General features: G+C 37.0%; 2 protein-coding genes across 3 annotated transcripts; one reads left to right on the top strand and one right to left on the bottom strand.

Annotated features, from left to right (window-relative positions):
- Positions 1 to 122: 122 nt before the first annotated feature.
- LOC145479611 (uncharacterized) lies at positions 123 to 11,339 on the bottom strand. Of its 2 annotated transcripts, XM_081458018.1 has the most exons (16): positions 11,098 to 11,339; positions 10,977 to 11,020; positions 10,619 to 10,682; positions 10,011 to 10,076; positions 9,381 to 9,554; positions 8,010 to 8,149; positions 7,443 to 7,546; positions 6,609 to 6,713; positions 6,451 to 6,518; positions 6,282 to 6,328; positions 5,711 to 5,763; positions 5,445 to 5,528; positions 4,403 to 4,496; positions 3,968 to 4,080; positions 2,386 to 2,445; positions 123 to 1,702 (listed from the first exon to the last, which is right to left on the bottom strand). In XM_081458018.1, exons 1-16 carry the CDS (start codon positions 11,132 to 11,134, stop codon positions 1,594 to 1,596), a joined length of 1,362 nt encoding a protein of 453 aa, XP_081314144.1. In that variant the 5' UTR covers positions 11,135 to 11,339; the 3' UTR covers positions 123 to 1,593. The 2 variants fall into 2 exon arrangements, 1 of the variants encoding a protein (XP_081314144.1); XR_014048437.1 differs by lacking the exons at positions 123 to 1,702; positions 2,386 to 2,445 and adding an exon at positions 2,541 to 3,187 and having other exon boundaries at positions 3,237 to 4,080.
- A 29-nt stretch (positions 11,340 to 11,368) lies between these two features.
- LOC145479612 (GSK3-beta interaction protein-like) lies at positions 11,369 to 15,251 on the top strand. Its single transcript, XM_081458019.1, has 2 exons — positions 11,369 to 11,632; positions 13,956 to 15,251. The coding sequence occupies exons 1-2, from the start codon at positions 11,450 to 11,452 to the stop codon at positions 14,169 to 14,171; spliced, it is 399 nt and encodes a 132-aa protein (XP_081314145.1). The 5' UTR covers positions 11,369 to 11,449; the 3' UTR covers positions 14,172 to 15,251.
- Positions 15,252 to 19,965: the final 4,714 nt, after the last annotated feature.

Raw genomic sequence — 19,965 nt, 5'->3', positions numbered from 1 at the left:
AGCGAAATTTATACCAAAAAGGTTGTTTAACAAAAGACTCCCAGCACAGTTATAGAAATTTAATGCCTATTCTAGCGGGGTTTGCCCGCACTAAAGAAAAAGCAAATCTGGACAATTAAAAGCTTGCGAATATATAAGTGTAGATATGACTTTATCTTAGCGAATGTCCAAAAGTGACCCAGAACTATACGTGTCCTAGTGATTTGTCCAGAAAACCCAAGGTGATTTTAAAATCTGCAGAGTATATGAAAACAACGCACTTCTGGTTTGTAGTGCTGAAAACTCCTTTTAAACCCAACGGCAAGACGGCTGGTCCGTTGTAAACTGTCTAGAGTTGAGATTTGTCCTGTACATGGACACAAGTTGAAGCTTATGGAGCGAGTGCTCTTGGTTTAAAAGCAATGTTGAAGAAGACTCCAGCGTTGCTCGCGTTTGCTTTTTTTGCTTTTGTTTTACCCCCCAAGATGTTAAATAAAATGAAAACTGCACGGTGTTGCTGCTAGTAAACGACAAGATTTATTTTCCTTTTTGGTGTACTCAAGAAGAGTGTTCTGAAGTGAGGGGAGCCTATTCGTCAAGAATCAGACTTTTTCAGAACAGTGCTTCATGTTTCTTAAGTCCTTGTATTTGGTTTATTGGTATTTATTTTGTTTTTGTTTTTTTTTTTGGCATTTTCTGCTTTAATGTTATTCTGACACTTCCTTTCTTGGAAGAAACTTTTCTACACCCTTCAAACCTGATTAAACAAAACACGACAGAATTCCTTTGGAAATTCGGCAGTTACTGTAAAGTTCGTTTTGCAAAAGAACCCCTCTACAGATTAAGAAGGCTTGTGCGGATCAGAACTTCTGAATACAAACTGCTGCCAATATAAACACATATAATATAGCTTAATTCTTTAATTCTCGTCATGTGTTTAAGTTATTTACTGTTCTGACGTCAGAAAGCAGAGTTAGTAACATAGAATGTGACATTTCAAATATCATTAGCTGACATTCACGCAGATAAGATTGTAACACAGAGCTCAAAAGATTATAATTAAAAACAATAGTTGATTTGAATCATTGTTTGGATAGTTTTCCCTTGAACTGCCTCGCTCGATATAATTACCCTGTTTGCTATGAGATCACTTTGAAATACTGAGTGTTACTGTTGCCACTTTAATCTAGGTAACGCTAAGGCCTGGTTCACGCTAGCGACATAGCGACAAAATGACATAAGGGTACAATCACTTATGTCGGTAACGTGAACATCGACATAACGAAATACGGAAAAGATCAGTGTTTTTTCCTTATGCTGTTAAGTTCATGCTGTTATGCGCTGTGTTATGTTGCTATTATGTCATTATGTCAGAATGTTCATACTGCAAACATAACGACAGGACGTCTTTCTTATTTCCTCTATGTCTATCTTGTTATGTCGCCAGTGTGAACTAGGCTCAATAAGCGCTTCATCTTGGAACTAACAAAAATAGCCATGCAACGTACGCGTTGAAGAAAACATACATTGAGAGTTGGCGAGTGCCATGGAAGCAAGAAAGAGCAGACAACTCCACAACGTATTTCATTTTTTTATTATTATTACAAATTTTTTTCAAAAATAAAATTCACTCAGAAGTCCTTCGCCCCTCGTTCTGCTGTTCTCGAGCTTTTCCCTCGTTACCAAGAGCTCTCCTGTTGAGTTGGAGCAGTTCATTCGGTGCCTTAAAATACAGAAGATGGTATCAAATTTTAAAAGCTTGTTTTTAGCAACATTCACTTCCAACCTCTAAGGATCAGATTCTAAATGGGCGAAGAGAAGATCAAACGATCAATGCGATCAAACTTTCATTCGCGTTGAGTTTACCGATGACCTCAACTTTGAATTCTCACGTCCAATTCTCGCCCCTCAGTCAACGAGTAACATGTACCTGTGCTTTGGAGAGGTGTCCAAACCGATAGCCATGAATTAGGCCTAGTTCACTCTCTTGTTCTTGTCGTTACATCGATGTGCTATACACTTATGTCATAAGAGTGAGCCAGGCTTAAACTGAAAGTCACAAGCTGATGCGCGGTCTTCATGGTAGTTTTTTCGAACGCTTGTCAGTTATAATAACAGGTGTAATTTTTTGGTAATCTTTTGGAGGTGATCGCATGAAAATTCAGAGGTGCCAACTGAAGTCTTACAAGTGTAACTGGTTTTGATCTAAGCTGGTTGAAACTGAATTTTTTAACACCATTTTCAGTTGGTTGAACTGAAGATCTGAAAGGAGACGGTGAATTCCCGCTTTATCTTGCTATCAGCGGTTTCGAAACCTAGCCTCGCTGTTGAGTTTGCACCGTGTCGCCACAAACTGTAAAAAGTTGTTTTACAGTAAATTCAAATACATTATTATGCAAGTCTTACCAATGGAAATGTTGCTCGCAAGCCAGAGCGTTTGGAATCGCTTTCAAGCCAGTCCTAGACCTGAAATCACAGACAAAAGGGAGAATTTCCATGAAAACCCTACGATTTAACCTTTGATCTAAGCTGGTTGAACATAGAGACCGTGTTTGTTTAGTAGTCGTTCTCTTAATATTCTAATCCTTTTTTTTTCCTCTGAGCAAGTCATCCCGAATCCCTCAAGCAAATTAAAAGAGAAGGAACAAGAATGTCAAACTCACAGTCTTGAATAAAGTTGACAAACCAGGATAACGCATTACGCTTATTTCAGTAAACAGGTCAATTAACCGTTGCTGTGGTCTTGTATTTGGTACTCAGTTGTATAAAAATCCTCATAGAGCACGCTTTGACCTATCTGAGTAAACGCAAAAAGCAGAGCGTTTTTGTTTCAGCGATTCAAGAGTAGAACAAAAAATATTTAGTTCTTAACCTTTCGAACATTTTCTGGCCAAAGCAATTTGGGTACAGTGGAACCCCGTTAATACGGACACCAAGGGGACATGCCAAAATGTCCGTATTAACGGGGTGTCCGTATTAACCGGGGTCCTCGGAAAAAAGTCAGGGACACGTGTTTTATCGATACAAACACTAAGGCCGACACTTGTACGGCAACACAACGTTTTAATTGTACTGTAAACTACAAATCATTAACTGTGTCACTCTCGGTGAAATTTTGCCTTTGCAACCAGAGCCGGAAAATGGTGAGGACAAAAACGCAGTCGCCGTGCTAAAGGAAAGTCGAGTTATCGGCCACATTCCATATCACCTCGCAAACACCAAAAACCGCACTGGTATAGTCACCCATTTTATTTCACAGCCTACTAATCGAGGATCAGCTGAAGTATGTGGAAACGCAGTTAATCGGGGTGGAGGCCTTGGTATGGCAATACCGTGTGTTTATATTTTTGATGGTCCTAGGAAGCACGTGGATTTACTTGAACAATTAATAGACGTTGGCAACAACCCAGCAATACGAACGGAGGCCGATGCTGATAGTGGCAAGCATAAGACGTCAAAGAGGAAGAAGGCTACAAGCAAGGAGTGTAGCAAAAGACCAAGAAAGTGAAACTTTTGTGTAAGCGTATCAGGCAGAGAACTTTATATAAGGACTGCAGACTGGGTAATGCACCGGAAGAAAGAACTGGTCAAATGCGTCATGCTATTTTATCACTGTTTCATTTAGTAATAAAATTGTATTAACCCGTCGAAATCTGTCATAATTTGACCAGGGTACAAAATCTCTAATTAGCACATAATCATGACAATGACAATAGACAATGCACAGATACAAACAGTGTCCGTAAAGCGGGGTTGACGATGTATAAGAGTTTGTCGCTCGGGACACAGAAAAGTGTCCGTTGTCCGTATTAACGAGTGTCCGTAATAAGCGGGTTAATTTTAGAAAAAATATATGAGCTTTTCGTCGGGGAAAACGAAACTGTCCGTAATATCGGGGTGTCCGTATTAAGCGGGTATCCGTAGAGCGGGGTTCCACTGTAGTTGCACGGTAATTTGTAAAAGTTTATAAGAATGGAAGACTTCTTACCAGGTTGCATTGATCATGGAGTAATGACTGGTGAACGCTCTATCCAGGCACGAGGAGCACATTAACAGCTCGGTCGTATCCATTACTTCACAAGTTGACTTGCAACACTTTATCTGAAAATTATTTAGAAAATAGAAATCGAGTCATAGAGGTTTGGGTGAACGAGGAATGCTTTCAATTGATGTTTCCTCAACTTTTTGGAGTTCTCCCAAACTTTCACGTTTTCAAAATCATTACCACACTGACTTATTTTTAAAGAGTGTGATATTTGTCTAGAAGTATACGTTCTTTCTAGACAAGAGGAGACGATCGTAATTTCAAATGTTTTTTTTTTTTACTTTGAATTAACTTCTATATTAAAAGCGCGAAATGCACCCTGAAAAAACCCGATTATTTCTTGCATAACTCTAACATATTGTATAACGACGTTCCTACCTGTCTCTGAAGCTTGTACGAATAAAGCTTCGTATGACTGGGATATTCCAACAGATGATCAATAAGATGTCCACGACCATCACATAAAACTAATCTGAGAAACAAAAAAACCTAATTGAAAGGGATTGACTAGATCATTAGCACGTAGTGTGTGCCTTGTGACCTCAAACCAAACAATAGCGGAGTTGAAAGCCCTGGCAAATGAAGCCACATTAGTTGACAAAGGTTAATGTCGGAAACATAAACTGACTTGCAAAGTGTTCAGTCGGTTTGTCATACGGAAAACACCGTGTAGCAGTCAGCTCTCAGGCAATACAAAGAGGTCATAATTTTAACTAAAAGGACAGTTCATTAGTCCACGCACGTGCGAATCCATTGTGTGTACTCAAGACAAGACTATCTTCTATAGACCTATGTCAGACGCAGTCAAAGTGAACGAAATTAATTACAAGTACGCATATCAATGCTGGTCAAACGGCGTGGTAAGTCCAAGAAAGTTAGCAACTTGTGTTTATTTGCCACTTGCAATTGGCACAGACTGTACTCGAAGGTCGTAAATCGAATCAGATTTACGAACTTAAATGACATTCAACTAACACCGACGTGGAGTATAAAAGAAGGAGAATGTTAAAAGCATTACACTCCATATACAGCCAAAACTGCCTAGACAGACACCTCCCACGAATTGACACCTCCTTCAAATGGACACTTCCCACAGATGGATACCTCCTGCAGATGGACAACTCCTTCGATCTGAGACACCTCCTGTAGAGGGACACCTAGAAATGGACATCTCCCTCTAATAGACACCCCCAGCAGACGAGCACCTCCCAGAGGTGGACACCTCCCACGGGCAGATACTTAATCAATTCAGGATCCCAGCTACATATAATGTACTTGCAAACACATCGTCTTTGTCCTACAATTATCACCTCTCCTAAGCAGAATGCAACAGACAGCAGTCCCAAAGGTGTCCAGTTACAGGAAGTACATGACTATACATGACTGTACATTAACTGCACTTGTAAGAGCCTTTACTCACCCACACTCAAAACAGTAAGCCAAATTTGACCTCACACCACACTCACTGCACCTGACATCTTTCGATTCTCGAAGCTTTTGGCATCTGGAAAGAAGGGAGAAAATGATTTAGGTGTGCATACACATACCAAATCAGTATTGTAAAACCAGGACGTATTGATACCAGCTGTATTGCTTCGGCAGCCAGGAAATCCATTTCATCAAAAATAAAGAGCAGGGAGGGCTAACACACAATTAGCAAGACTATGGGTTGGTCTAGTCACCCACCTTTTGTAATATTCTTTTAATGAGCTGGAGTAAACTGATCCTTGAGAATTCCTCTATGAAAACAACAGATACAAGCAACTCAGAACATCTGAGTGAGGTGTAACAGTTGGCAAAGCATGTATGCCAATAAAAGTGAATAAATGATCCAATAACCTTGAAATAATTTAACAGGTGACCTTAAGATGCTATCTGTCACGACACACCATGACCACAGATAACTGTTTCACTGGTAAAGAGAAAAAAAATGGGTGGCATGTACCGGTAATAGACATGAAGATTTTATTCATTGATTAGTCCCTGGTAAGTTCTCTCGAAATGAAAAAAACATCTTGAAATCACTATTTTGTAACCTCCTAAGAGAAGATGTGATAAAAAAAAACAAAACAAAAGAAGTATCATGCAGCCACAGACCTCTAATCTTAAATTTAAAGTGTGTGCACATATAATAAAATCAGGCTAAAGCAGCTCATCCAAAAGGAAGACTAGATAAACTAACCAGAGGGAAGCAAATGAAAAGTTGCAAGATATGGAGAAAACAGGAAAACAGTGTATGAATTAAATATAACCACACCTGTTGATTGTGAGGAACCCTGGACTGACCACCATCAAACACTGATTCTACAAAAAATATAGCAAAAGAAAACACGCTGCATCATTTACAACGTGAAAAAATAACATTGGATTCCCAAAACGCTTTTCAGAAAATTTGCTTTCAAAGATAATTTCTATATAGTACATACCTATTGTGGAGTTACCAGTCTTCACAGTGCAATCTTGTGGAAGGTGACCTACACGTTTACACTGCCAGCTGAAAACAGCAAAACACAGATAGTGTATCAGTGTAAAATGATATTTAAATTTGCATCCAGGTTAGTTTTGATGATTTTCTGTAACCTACCATTTATAACTTGACAATGTGCTGATTTGATCTTTATATTTCAGCTTTGTTGAGTCCCAGACCTCTGACTGTTGTACTGGAAGATTTGATTGATAAGGCTGCCCTCTGAAAAGATTCAAGAGGAATCCAAAATTATTAATAATAATTTTTCAAACACTCTTTTACAGCCAGTGGCCTGCTTAAAATGATTGTGCCTACTGTGTCATTTTAGAAAGACGAGTTTTAGTGGGTTACACAGTCATGCGCAAGGTTGGAGTGTCAAAATGAAAAAGGAAGTCCTTCAATATTTAATGAATCAGCCACTAGGTCATTTTAAAAATCAAAACCATCAGACTGTACATGTGCTTGGTTCCTTAGCAACAGAGGACTTTTTCTGTGTCTTCAAAGCCTCATCTAAACATAAGGGGGTTTGGGAGAATTTGAGGCAGTTATGCAAATGTAAGAAGTAGTCGAGGGTTTGCAGGACTTTCAAGAATTCTCCTAACCCCGGCCCCAAGTGTCAAGATGAGGCTCTGTAAACACAAACAAGTCATATTAATAACTAATAGGACTAACCACAATACTAAAATATATCTCAAAAATAAAAGACCAATTTCGATATAATTCAGCCTAACACAATAGACCTTAGTACGAGGCTCTGGGGAATAAACCCCACAAACTCTGTAGTTATTCCCCAGAGCCTTGTACCGAGGTCTATCATTTTAGGCTGGATCTTAATTAATTGAAATTGGTCTATTTGACACAACTATCTTACATACTCTCACCTATTAAAAACACACCTATTAAATATTTTAAACATAATCATACAGCATGCTTGGGGAATGTGTAATATACCTTGACTGCCTTTCCTTACGCTTCTGGCCCGGCACTGTAATTAAAGAAGGAATTCTGCTTGAACTTTCACCAGGTGTTTTTATTGATTTGTCTGATTTCAAGTTCTGTTAAAGAAGTTCACAAATGTACTTTACAATAATTATATCTTTAATTACAGACCTGTAATACAATTTTGTCAATTAAAAAATAATATATTATTAGCAGAGGCAGCGTGGCGGAGTGGTTTAGAGTGCTGGTTTTGTAATCTGGAGGTCCTCGGTTCAAGGCCTTCATCCTGCCACTAACAGGATTTGTTTTGCGGTAGTCCCAAGTTCAAATCCTCGGTCACACTTTCTAAATACATTTGTAGCCAACTGGTCTGCCTCCTGCCAGTTGGGATTTTTAACTGTGTTATGTTTATTTGAAATATTTGTTTCCTTTGTTTCAGTGGCATGACTGTAAACTAGCTAAGCTTAACGCTTATAAAGCTAAGTGCATGACCACTATAAATAAAATTTACATTTTACATTACATTAATATTAAAAATAATGTAGTTAGTATTTCAAAAACAAAAACCCTACTAGTAACCTCCGTTTTGGAATTTAGTCCAAAAAAATCTATATTATCTTCTTCTGTGCTTTCATCACTCTCCATGCTTTCAGATGAAGAATCTCCACCTTTGTCATCTTTAAGATCACTGTCATCTGAGGAGTCACAGTCTTTGTACGCTAGACAGAGGGAAAAGACATGTTTATTAAGTAATATATCAAACATGAAAGACTGTGTTTGACCACATTTCCAAACACCAAGAAGAGAGTTGAAAAACGACGCACAGCAGAGTATTTTTAATTAACTTCAAGGTGTTTGGAACTGTGGTCAAATGCTGTCTTGAGTGTTTGATATACCTTCTCAATCAAAACTAAAGCTAAGGAGAAAATGGAGAAATAAAATCGTGAAAATCTATGCTAATTAAGATCAAATATCCAAACACTGCCACAGTCATGAATTCCTTTGTTTAAACTTGATGAATTATTAATGAGTTTGAAAATAACATTTTTCAATTGATTCAAACAATCATTACACATACAATAACTGACCAGTTGCAGGACTTTTATAAGAATATATTTACAACTTACTGAACATAGTTTTGACAGTGAGCTACATATGGAACAGTCAATCATCTAAAGAGACGACTAATTTAATAATCATTTCTGATATAAGTGGAAAATTCTTGTAAACGATAGTTTTTTTTAAGTCTTTGATGCGAGGCACAGTTGCATCATGGTTAGTATCAGGTGATCTGGGTTCACCCTACCAAGGTATTGCATGATGAGTTCTTGGACAAAGTATTTCTTATCAGTCTTGCATTGTCCCTCTTCAAACAGGTATATAAAAGTGTACTCATCAAATGAATTAAATGATGGGGGTTACATATGAGGCGGTACTAGCTGTCTAGGCCAGCATCCCATATGGGAGGAGTAAGACTCTATGTTGTTCTATTTATATAAATAGAATAGTACAGCATAGGGTCTTACACCTTCCACAGGTTAGCACTCTGTTAGACATATGCATACTGCACCTGATTGAAAAAACATTGCCTGAACAAACGTATGAACCAAATACTATATATGACTTTATAAAATTGTGGAAGACTGAAAAAGCATGAGCATGATCATGAATTTTCAACTGAAGATAAATTCCTTGTGGCATTTGATAATCACAGGTCAGCTGCCCAAGTGGTGAACATACAACTTACACTGTAGATTTAAGCATTTTTTGCAGGGCAAATAATGATCAGAATCTTATTTCTCCTCGAGTTATCAACACAACAGTTATTTCACTTGTGAGAATTAGAAACTGCATGGTCACCAAATAAAAATAAAAATATATACAAGATGGGTATCTAGACACAAGTGATGAGAATTTGAATGCTGACAATTAATGACATTATGCATGTACCTAGCAGTGCTGATGGAATAGTGAGTGGTTCAGAAGGGGTCAAAGGAGAGGAATTTAAGTTTGGCTTCACAACTGTACTAGCAGAATCCAAAGTTTCAGCATCTTCTTTGTTGCTGTTTTGCTTTCTTCTCCTTCTTCTCCTCCTTCTCTTTGCTGGTGGTTCTCTCCTGACATCTGTCAATAACAGAATAAAACACAAGGTTACTCCCTCCGACTTAGGAGATTCTTTCACCGACAAACTGCGCAATATAATAGAATTTACATTGAAGTTCTTATTAACTTATTGGTTCCTCTACTGACTGTTACCAGCCAGGATGAGCATTGGCCTTTGTTCCACTTCTGACATCATAACCTTTGGCCAGAATTGGCATCACTTAATATATACTCCAATTCTACAGGCAGAAAAGGTCTTTTCAACCATTAACCCAGATCAGAGTGACTGGGTAAATTGGGCTTGAGATACATTATTAATAATGCATGAATTTTAGAACTCTCCATTTCCTATCCTTCTGTTTCTTTTGCATATATAGGTAATAGTTACTCCAAACATCTTCTGCAAGATCTCTGTCTTCACAATAAGTACTGGACTTTCTAACTGCCAGGATAGAAATAATCTATTAATTCTAGCACCTTCGTTCTTGGAACTTCCACATGCACTTGTTATGAGAGATCCAAACACTACACCTTCATCTGAACCTACAGTAAAACACAAACAACTTTCTCAGTGATGTACCTAAGATTTAGTTGAATGCCAATTATTGTTTTGTTTTGAATTCTTCTTCATTTTTTTTTTTTTTTTATATTGGATAGTATTTAAAGTAAATGTAAGTTGTCTAGCTAAGCTACTTTCTAGTCATTTTTTAAGCTGTGTTATCAGACTGCAAGAAATATACTACAAGATCTGGTTCAAAGAGATCTAAAAAACAACTGAGCATTTCTTTCACCTTTTTCCCCATTTATGCCTACAATGCAAGCATTCATGCCCACAACATACATATACTGGTCAGCGTCGACTTGAGTTTAACTTGGTCGTAACTTAAACAATCTTTGCTCAACTGTCCGAGGCAAACTCAGTTCAATGCCTTACTAGCTCACTTTGTTGGCTCAAAATAACATCGTCGACACAGTCAACAGAGTCAAATGCAAAACTAATAAGCCACATGCTACTTGTAGCTAGGAATCATGAGACAGTCTTGTTCTGTCGTACAGCAGGACTACTCTATGTCTCCTGTACTTACCATATCTATCAGATACATTTCTAAGCTCTTCCTTACTCACTTGACCTGTGGCAATTTTATAACCCTGTGCACAATCAAAACAAACACATCTATATATTTAAGTAAGTAAAGATTAAGTCTGCATTCAAGCTAATGGGCCATAAGGTGCTAATCTCCAGTGTAATGGTAGCAATAACTTTATTTCTGTGTCAAATACAACTAGCCAAAGGATGAATCCCTTTACTAAAAAGGGACATTTTCTAGAGTAAGACGTACTTACATGATTAAGACAAATACAGGTTAATATTGTTTAATAGGATATCTTAGGGTAACTAAGGGCACCTTGTTATCTGTTATAAATAAAATTTTCTCCACAAACCTGTAAATTTCCAAGAAATTTGTCAAGCTTAAAACCTTTGGCATCTAAAGTTCAACACCAACATAACAAAATCTTAATAAATTGGACTGTTTGAAAAAAAAATCACAGAGAAATTACTTACACATATAAGCCGGTCTCTTGTTGTTGAAAGAGTTCATTTTGACGAAGTCTTTTGAACTGTTGGAGTTGTCAGTACGGTGCTTCAGTTAGTACTATTTTACACGACGTGATAGCACGAGGCAGAAACGACTGAAGACCCAATATGACGCGGGCTCAAGCAAACTTTAGCGCATGGCGGTTTAGATTAACTACTGCTGGCGCATTGTATTGCTGTTACAGAAGGGTCAGTCATTCCCAGATCTCTCAGATCTCTCCCGTTCGTCGTCGTTTGTTGTTTATCTATTTTCCCACGGATCGTTTGCATGTGGTGAGTGTAGATGGAAGGTTGACCAAAGTTGCGTCGCTTTCTGAAAATGGAAGAAGAAGAAATTGACTTTAAAGTGGAAGCGGGATTAGTGATAGAAGACATTGGATTTACGGTAGAATCGATTAGCATTTCCAAGAATCTTCCTTCTTCGCGCGAGTGCGTCTATCTCAATGTGTTGACGAAAGAGCGTAAAAGTCTTTGCGTAGAACTTAGCGTCCTTGGATTTCGGGTGAGTCCAGCTGTTTTACTTTATTGTTGTGCTTATCTATTTGAAGTGCCTAGCTAATTATCTATTTAGCGCTGAAGATATGGATGTGATCGAAAAAATAACTGACAAATCATTCCTCAGCACGTAACATGGACGTCAAGTAATTAAGGTACACTGTAATTCCTCTGAAATAAAAGTGACAATATATTTTTGTTCAAATTTTGTCCACTGAATATTTGTCATATGATAACGTCAATTTTGAAATAAAAAAGGGGGGTGCCCATGCTCATTAAGGAGCAGTGCCATTTGCCATTTTGGTATTATTTAATGCTTATTATGAGAACGCATTCGCAATTCCCAGTAATTGTAAAATCTTTGTGAACCCAGACTCATAAGAACACGCATTAAACTACAGTCAATACATTGTGTCGGACACAAATAAACATTTTAAGTTTGATTCAGGCAGAAAGCTAAATCCTTGATTAAAAATTTGAACCAAATTTCTTGACGTGGTTGCCGACTGCAAAATAGAAAAGACCACAGTGTATCTGCTATTTTTCTTATTTATTCAATTTTCAGCAATAGAAATTATTTCAGTCTTTTCTCAAGCAAAGCTTATGATTAGTTGATTACAATGACTGGAAAAAAAATTGGGGTGCCCGTGCTCGTTGGTGAGCTAGAGCCATTTTTCAGCTGACAGAGCTCAATAGCAAGGCAAATCCGTGATGTTTTCAATATGCGCGTGCACAAGCGCACGCTAATGACGCCATAAATTATGCGCAGTAAGGATGCGCAATGCAAATGTGAGGAATGACCTTAATTTGACCCGTCAAACTGTTATGGAAAGTTAACTCTGTCTGGCAGCCTGGAGATTTCCAAATGTCAGTGAATATTGATATGCAGTTTGGACAAACAGTCAAATACAAGCAACTCAAAAAATTTGCACAAAAATATATGCACCTTACTTACTCTGTTCAATCTGCTTGTCCTTTCATCAGACCACACATTAAAAATAAAAAGTATTTTTGTATTGCCATTTGTTTTATGTTTGACTAGCAGTGCAAGACCACCTGTTAAGCAGGCTATAAACATTCATATAAGGATGGGCTGAGAGTCCTGGTGGGGATTTTCATATAAAAAGGACCGGGATGCCTGTCAGAAATTTCCAAAATAAAACCCTAAGAGGTACAACTGTGTACCAAGATCCTGTTTTGTGAGTGTGGCCTGAAATTTGTTCCCCCATAAGAGGTACCAATTCTAAAACAGCACCATACCTACTGTCACATTTTTTTTTTCCTTGGCGGGGAAGGGGGGGGGGGGGTAAAAAAGGTACCACACAAAAGGCACCACAAATTCTCCCACTGTGGACCTTTTGAGACTGAAAACCCTAAGAGGTATGAAAACTGTATTTGTAACCCCTAAAATGTATGATGAGCACCCCAGCTTCCTTATTATATAGGAGTCCCCCACGGGGTCAAAATATTTAGACACCTGCCAACAAAAATCACATCTACTTCATCGCTCTGCTGGGCTATCTTTCTGATAATTTCTATGGTAAAGGCCAGCAAAAATCAGCCACCCAGTCCAATAATAAATAAAGCTGCCTACTTTAAAAGGTTGTAACAACCCTGTAAGGGATGCTAACTGCTACATTACAGTACTTTAATGCAACTTAGGCTAGGCTTACACAGATTGATTTTGCCATAATTTACAAACGAGTGGACAAATCTGAAATGAAAACTCCCTGGTTTGGTCGTGTCTCTGGAGATTTTGAACCCAAATTTAAATCTGAAAACTTTTGAATCCAGAGAGTTTTGTTGTGTAAAAGACTTGAAAGAACCAATCCGGATATATTTCTGATGCAAACAATGTTGGCATTGGCCACATGTATTTTGAGATGGCAATGATGACATGACCAAAGACCCCAACATAATGGACAACTATACTATGGTCAGTGAGTGGAAAAGAAATTTCAGAATGTCTCACTGTGCCTTTATGGAACTTTGTGAAGATCTTTGCTGTACAAACAAAGATCAAAGACTAGGGGTTTAGAGTAATATACACAGGTCTCTTTTTCTGGTAACAGACATACTTAGAAATCCTTGTCTGGCTACACCTTACAGACTGCAACAGCTACTAATTACGACAACCTCCTTTTCTTTTAACTCCTTCTTGGTTATTTAGACTACTAACTTAAGGTTTAAATAAAGATGTTGTTATTACTGTAGTAGTTACAGAAAATAAAGATGTTGTTGTTGTTACAAAACCATGTACTAAATTTCATTCAGCACAACTCACTCAATACTGCAGGCTCTAATTTAAATTCACTTTTATATTGTTCAAGGTTGTTGGAGATCAGTTTGACAAAAACCAAAAAGGCATAGAGTCCAAATATTATGAAACAATGTATGCCTTGCTAGACACAATAAGTCCTGGATACAGTCAGTCATTTGGCGAGGCACTGGTACGGAAACTAGCTTCACTGCCAGGAAATGTTAGTGAAGAACCCTCAGAGATGCCTGACAAAGATGCTGATAAAACTCACCCAGTCTCATCTTGACAGCAATCATCAGACAATATTCCTACTACTATTATCTAAGTACATGATTTTTTTTTTATTGTGAGCTTTAGTTGGTGATGAAATGTAATAATGATGCAATGTTTTAAACTACATTTTCTTATTTTTATAGTCTTGAACTTGGGGAGGAAGGTTTTGTCTCTCAAGGCAGTGTTTTCTTATTGTATTATTATTTATAAATATTATGATCTAATTATTAAGGTGTATTATTTATTGTAACGAGTTTGAGGATTTATTTGAGGTGAAATTTTCTTAAGAAAACGAGAGGGCATTAAAGGCCTTCTGAACAGATGATTTACCAAAACAACATGTTGGTGCACCTGGGAAGTGTGGCATATGACTGTATCTACTGGCTTGCATGACTAGTGTTGTGGTAATAATAATAGAATACATAATGCCTCAAAATAGTATTAAATTTTTTATCCAATGTCATTTTGAGTCTCAGACAACTTTAAAAAAGTGTATAAAAAAGTATTTTTAAGAATGTTTTGTCTTGAATAGTTTTAAGCCAATACATGAATTGCACAATAATTGGTGCAACTTGAAAGAAAATAACCAAAAAACTTTCAAGTTCTTCATCAGCTGATCATGATGAGATCAGGTCCTAACAAGTAATTCTGCTGTCTTCTTCAATGTTAATCAACAAATTCTCCTTCCTGTATGGTCCGTTATCTTTTTGGTGTGCACCTTCTGCAAACAAATTTCAGAGATTCCCAGTTTTTAACTTTTTATGCTATTGAAGTTTTTGTATATTAGGTACTTTGTTATTTAAAATATTTTTCCAACACTGTTATGAAAATTTGCACATAACCATTATGTAGACAGAAGGCTGTGTAAGTAGCATTTTATAAATTACAGTGCTGTATTTGACATAATTTTTGTTTGTTAGTCTGTTGGTTCTTAATTGTTAGCTTGTATTAAATACACAGTTAATACATATTTAAAGAGAATTCTGTATAAAAAATGTTGGAAACAGAATAGTTTACTATTTTCATTACTTTAACATATAAAATGTGTGTAACTGCCCTTTATAGTGTTAATAAAGAATTGAACTGAATTCAATATTGCATCAGTATTTCTAATATTTCACTACTTCCAATCACTTTGCATCGAGCTAGTAACTCAGATACTTGACATAGAAAGATGTAATAGCATCTTGACTCCCGTGCCGCCCATAATCGGCCGTGGCGAGCAATGGCCTTTGTTCCACTTCTGACGTCATCATCTCTGACCAAACTTGGCATCATCTATACTAAACTTCTGCAGGAGGAAAAGATCTTTCCAGTGATACCCAGATCAGAGTGATCGACTCCATGGAGCCTGAAATATGCACGAAAATCCTCAGAAATTTGAGTGAAAAACTCAGAGCAAAATTTCCTTTGGCTACTCCATGGTAAAAATTGCCCGTCTCGATGATGCTTTCTCAGAGTTTTTTGAACTGGAAGCAAGCCCAGTAGAAGTTCAATCACTGCAGCAAAAGGATAAGAAAAGGAGAAAAAGAAAAGGAGATAAAAAATAATTAAAAGGAAACGAAAAGCCTAAAGTTTCTCGTTCAAAAACGTCGTCGTCGAGTAATTTCAAAATTACTCCCTGAATTGTACGACACGAGGTCCAATTACTAATTAATCGTATCTGTAACAAATTTCGGAATTAAAAATGTCTTTTGAGAACTTCTTTTTAACGGGAGGTTAAAACAAAAGAAAATTTAAACTTTCCGCTCTAATAGTGGTCACAGTCGCTTATAAGAGGTTCCAAATATGGTGATTTGACTTGGAAACTTTTAGTATTTTGGAGAATCGGACTGATCGCTTACGAGAAGTGGTCGCTTTCAAGAGGTTCCAAATATAATGATTTGGGTTGGAAACTTTTAGTATTTCGGAGAACTTGTCGCTGAGGAGAGGTGGTCGCTTACAAGAGGTTCCAAATATAGTGATTTGACTTAGAAACTTTTGGTATTTTCGAAAGCTGATCGCTTACAAGAGGTGGTCGCTACGTACCGGAGGTTTGACTGTACCAGGCATTTTGAGAGGATGAAGGGTGAGAGAGTTAGTCCCCCGCATAAGAATACATTGGTCATCTTGAGTTATTTTTAGATCCTTCCTAGCGTCAAACATTGCTTACGTGGAGGACAGCCCAAGCGGCTTTACACGCATTTTTGTTTCCTCAAAGACATCATCAGTGCCACCACGCGCGTGGTAGCAGTATCCACGGACGAATTATATCTAAAAATAACTTGAGTGATTACCCTGAGAATAAGGCCTACAAGCAGAATAAGTCTTCTTACTCTTCATTCTCTCTTACTAGTCAGTCCCACCCTTTAGAAACGACAGTGGTTACAACTATTTTATCTATCTAACGGAAACTGCAATTCCAGCTGGTCAGTTGAGCCACTTTGCCCTACAATAGCTACATGTTACCGTATTGCTTTTCTTGAAAATTGGAAATAGGAAATAAATATGGAGATGATCCCATGGTCATTTTTTTTAACTTCGGTGGACGATCAGTTTGTTTTCGCATCAAAGCCCGATTTCACGAAAACATCCATGCAATGCGCGAGTAACATCCGCGGGAGAACTGGGAACCGTTTCTAAACAAAATTTGAGAAGGAATACCCAAGGCATAAGGCTTATATAGCGATTAACTCTCTTGGTCTCTCGTTCCCTCTAGCTTCTTGACGTAAAGCATTTATTTAATGATTTTCACCCTCCAGAGCGTTTTCATATCGTTTACCATGCCCTATTCAATATTATGTAGTTTTGGTCTCTTCCTATTTTTCATACCGTGCAATAAAATATAATCTCTGAATACTTGTCTGCTTGGTTGCTTTTAGTTAACTTTCGTTTCAGTTTTGTGTCAGTCATTGTGAAACTGACCTGTCAGAAGATGGAGACTCCTGATTGTATGAAAATCACTATAAATAGTAATAAGATGACACTTGCTATTTAGAAAAATAAATTCAGATGAATGAAACAACATACGGTATTCATATATAAATTTAACCAAGCCTAAAAGCGGAGAGCTCTCCCATTACTACAAATAATCTACTTGACACAATAACCTTCAAAGAGAAGTGTTTGCGATGCTTTTGATGGATGGTAAAGATTTAACAAGATTTCTCATAAAGATTACTTTTCATATATAAAATTTCAGTGCTCACAGTTTTATACTTATATTACTTTTTTGATTACGTTCAATTTGAAATGACAACTCGCCTACCATCTTCCACTCATAAGTTTTCACTGTACTTTTGACTCAAGCAACTTAAACTAGTTTCACTTATTTGCATTTGCAAGACTTTAATGATGGCACGAGGAAAGAGGTTGTTTCAATATTGAAACACTAACTAAGGTGTCATTGCATGGAGTGCATTACAGTACTTTAATGCAACTTAGGCTAGGCTTACACAGATTGATTTTGCCATAATTTACAAACGAGTGGACAAATCTGAAATGAAAACTCCCTGGTTTGGTCGTGTCTCTGGAGATTTTGAACCCAAATTTAAATCTGAAAACTTTTGAATCCAGAGAGTTTTGTTGTGTAAAAGACTTGAAAGAACCAATCCGGATATATTTCTGATGCAAACAATGTTGGCATTGGCCACATGTATTTTGAGATGGCAATGATGACATGACCAAAGACCCCAACATAATGGACAACTATACTATGGTCAGTGAGTGGAAAAGAAATTTCAGAATGTCTCACTGTGCCTTTATGGAACTTTGTGAAGATCTTTGCTGTACAAACAAAGATCAAAGACTAGGGGTTTAGAGTAATATACACAGGTCTCTTTTTCTGGTAACAGACATACTTAGAAATCCTTGTCTGGCTACACCTTACAGACTGCAACAGCTACTAATTACGACAACCTCCTTTTCTTTTAACTCCTTCTTGGTTATTTAGACTACTAACTTAAGGTTTAAATAAAGATGTTGTTATTACTGTAGTAGTTACAGAAAATAAAGATGTTGTTGTTGTTACAAAACCATGTACTAAATTTCATTCAGCACAACTCACTCAATACTGCAGGCTCTAATTTAAATTCACTTTTATATTGTTCAAGGTTGTTGGAGATCAGTTTGACAAAAACCAAAAAGGCATAGAGTCCAAATATTATGAAACAATGTATGCCTTGCTAGACACAATAAGTCCTGGATACAGTCAGTCATTTGGCGAGGCACTGGTACGGAAACTAGCTTCACTGCCAGGAAATGTTAGTGAAGAACCCTCAGAGATGCCTGACAAAGATGCTGATAAAACTCACCCAGTCTCATCTTGACAGCAATCATCAGACAATATTCCTACTACTATTATCTAAGTACATGATTTTTTTTTTATTGTGAGCTTTAGTTGGTGATGAAATGTAATAATGATGCAATGTTTTAAACTACATTTTCTTATTTTTATAGTCTTGAACTTGGGGAGGAAGGTTTTGTCTCTCAAGGCAGTGTTTTCTTATTGTATTATTATTTATAAATATTATGATCTAATTATTAAGGTGTATTATTTATTGTAACGAGTTTGAGGATTTATTTGAGGTGAAATTTTCTTAAGAAAACGAGAGGGCATTAAAGGCCTTCTGAACAGATGATTTACCAAAACAACATGTTGGTGCACCTGGGAAGTGTGGCATATGACTGTATCTACTGGCTTGCATGACTAGTGTTGTGGTAATAATAATAGAATACATAATGCCTCAAAATAGTATTAAATTTTTTATCCAATGTCATTTTGAGTCTCAGACAACTTTAAAAAAGTGTATAAAAAAGTATTTTTAAGAATGTTTTGTCTTGAATAGTTTTAAGCCAATACATGAATTGCACAATAATTGGTGCAACTTGAAAGAAAATAACCAAAAAACTTTCAAGTTCTTCATCAGCTGATCATGATGAGATCAGGTCCTAACAAGTAATTCTGCTGTCTTCTTCAATGTTAATCAACAAATTCTCCTTCCTGTATGGTCCGTTATCTTTTTGGTGTGCACCTTCTGCAAACAAATTTCAGAGATTCCCAGTTTTTAACTTTTTATGCTATTGAAGTTTTTGTATATTAGGTACTTTGTTATTTAAAATATTTTTCCAACACTGTTATGAAAATTTGCACATAACCATTATGTAGACAGAAGGCTGTGTAAGTAGCATTTTATAAATTACAGTGCTGTATTTGACATAATTTTTGTTTGTTAGTCTGTTGGTTCTTAATTGTTAGCTTGTATTAAATACACAGTTAATACATATTTAAAGAGAATTCTGTATAAAAAATGTTGGAAACAGAATAGTTTACTATTTTCATTACTTTAACATATAAAATGTGTGTAACTGCCCTTTATAGTGTTAATAAAGAATTGAACTGAATTCAATATTGCATCAGTATTTCTAATATTTCACTACTTCCAATCACTTTGCATCGAGCTAGTAACTCAGATACTTGACATAGAAAGATGTAATAGCATCTTGACTCCCGTGCCGCCCATAATCGGCCGTGGCGAGCAATGGCCTTTGTTCCACTTCTGACGTCATCATCTCTGACCAAACTTGGCATCATCTATACTAAACTTCTGCAGGAGGAAAAGATCTTTCCAGTGATACCCAGATCAGAGTGATCGACTCCATGGAGCCTGAAATATGCACGAAAATCCTCAGAAATTTGAGTGAAAAACTCAGAGCAAAATTTCCTTTGGCTACTCCATGGTAAAAATTGCCCGTCTCGATGATGCTTTCTCAGAGTTTTTTGAACTGGAAGCAAGCCCAGTAGAAGTTCAATCACTGCAGCAAAAGGA

Source organism: Orbicella franksi, chromosome 2 (genome assembly GCF_964199315.1).
Source record: "Orbicella franksi chromosome 2, jaOrbFran1.1, whole genome shotgun sequence".
NCBI classification, from domain to species: Eukaryota; Metazoa; Cnidaria; class Anthozoa; order Scleractinia; family Merulinidae; genus Orbicella; species Orbicella franksi.
Note: the sequence above shows the minus strand (reverse complement) of the source record. Positions and strands in the feature narration are given on the sequence as shown.